Raw genomic sequence first — 1,804 nt, forward strand, 5'->3', positions numbered from 1 at the left:
ATGGGAAGTGTAGGATCCATTGTTTCTGGGGTTTAAGCCATAGTAGGGAATTTATATTTAGAGAATTTCTGATTTGTATTTTGCCAAGTGTTTGACAAGTGCTTCAACTGCAACATTTATTTTACAGCCACTAAAACTACAGAAATTCTGCTGTTACAACTGCCACCAATTCTTCTATTACTGCTTCTAATGCTACTTTTAGCACAATGACAAAAAGCACTTTTCTTAAAGAACAGGTTCACACATTTTAAAGTCCATCATTAAACAAGGTGCCCATGTGAATACTGAAACATGTTTTGCTGCCTGTAATAATTTCCTTTGTAACGTGCTTCGACTGTAAGAGATGGGAGACAAAATGTAAAGTCTTTGTTCTGTATAGAAATGTGTTCCAAAGTTCATCTGAAGCTTTTAGCAGTCTGAGTTAGTCAAATCAAGTGGGTATCTTTACTGTCTTTTACTTACTGACTTTTTAATATAAAAAGGATTTTTTTGGTAACTTTGAAAAGTACCCTGTTCATTTGGTTCACTGCTATAGCCATATACTTGTATGTGTTGTTTATTCTCAGCAGGACTTTTGCCAGACAAGAAAACAAACAGCAGAGGTCGCTGCTATCAGCAGGTGGCTTGTTGTTTGGGGATTCTTTGTGTCATTTTGCTGTTGGGCATCATAGCAGTCTGTGTCTACAGTAAGTATACAAAACAGGTAGTCTATGCAGTACCTCAGACTCAGACATGAGGCAGAACTTGAAGAATAACAGCACCAGTTTTCCTCTGTAACATTACTATAACCGTAACCAGAGGATCTATTAACAGGTTGTTTTACCTATAGATCTCTGCCTCTAGTCTAAATCTGTTTCAAACAAAATTCATTTCTGGACATAATGTAGACAATAGACAGTAAGTAATACGACTGTTCTTGTTTATGTGATTTATATTTTTAACAATGTGCAAACCATTTATTTTATTTGTACAGTGCAGCATCTCAGAAAGCATCAAGCCAACTAATAAAGCCGCCAGCTCTTGGGTTTGTCTGCATCATAGACAAATTTGAAAAACATGTTGAGTTGATTAAATATATCTTTCATATACAACCAGAAGACACAACACAGCAGAGGAAGACTGGTGACAGCATTAGTGGAAATTAGACATGTATGTGTAACGGGTGTGGTCGGGTGTGTGAAGGATGACTCTTGAGATCACTTCTTTTCCACAATTTATTGGCTCGCACATCTGCAGAACACAATGCACACATCAATTGCCCCCTGGCCTCCTCTTACATTACCTCTGCTTCCTAAACATACAAAAATACAGCATTTACTCAAGTGACAAGACGCTGAAAACTCTGACAGGTTACATAGGTAACATGACACGGCCCGCCTGCCGTGGTAAAACTGGCGCTAGAAAGTTAAAATGAAAACACTGATAAAACGTATTTTAACGGTCACACTAATACAAAACTGCTACGTGACATAACCATATTGAAATTGCACAATTTGTGTTTAAAGTTTTAACGTAAATGGTTCAATTTCCAAAGAAAACAATACATAAACCCAGCAGCACTTTTCCACACAACTTTCCCTCAGCGGTGCAAGACGCAACTGAGGGAGACGAGCACTATGGAAGCTTAGGAGGTACAAAAGGGGTAGTGTGCAGCTATGGACATTTCCACAGGAAAAAATAGCAAAAATAAATATAAATAAAAATAACTCAATGAGATAAAATTCACAAATATTCAATAAAATCATTAAATGATAAATAAAATCCACAGATGCACATTTGGAAATAAGAATTATTAAAGTGCATT

The 1,804-nt window shown here is 36.6% G+C and overlaps 1 protein-coding gene across 1 annotated transcript in view; it reads left to right on the plus strand.

Moving 5' to 3' along the window:
- The first annotated feature begins 1,363 nt into the window (after positions 1-1,363).
- Positions 1,364-1,804, plus strand: part of LOC123966977 — a 2,644-nt gene continuing 2,203 nt past the window's right edge. The window contains exon 1 of the mRNA XM_046043039.1: positions 1,364-1,385. Within this exon, the coding sequence (XP_045898995.1) occupies positions 1,364-1,385 (22 nt within the window). The remainder of the gene's footprint in view (positions 1,386-1,804) is intronic.

The sequence above is a fragment of the Micropterus dolomieu genome, unplaced genomic scaffold (assembly GCF_021292245.1).
Source record: "Micropterus dolomieu isolate WLL.071019.BEF.003 ecotype Adirondacks unplaced genomic scaffold, ASM2129224v1 contig_14697, whole genome shotgun sequence".
In the NCBI taxonomy this organism is placed as follows: Eukaryota; Metazoa; Chordata; class Actinopteri; order Centrarchiformes; family Centrarchidae; genus Micropterus; species Micropterus dolomieu.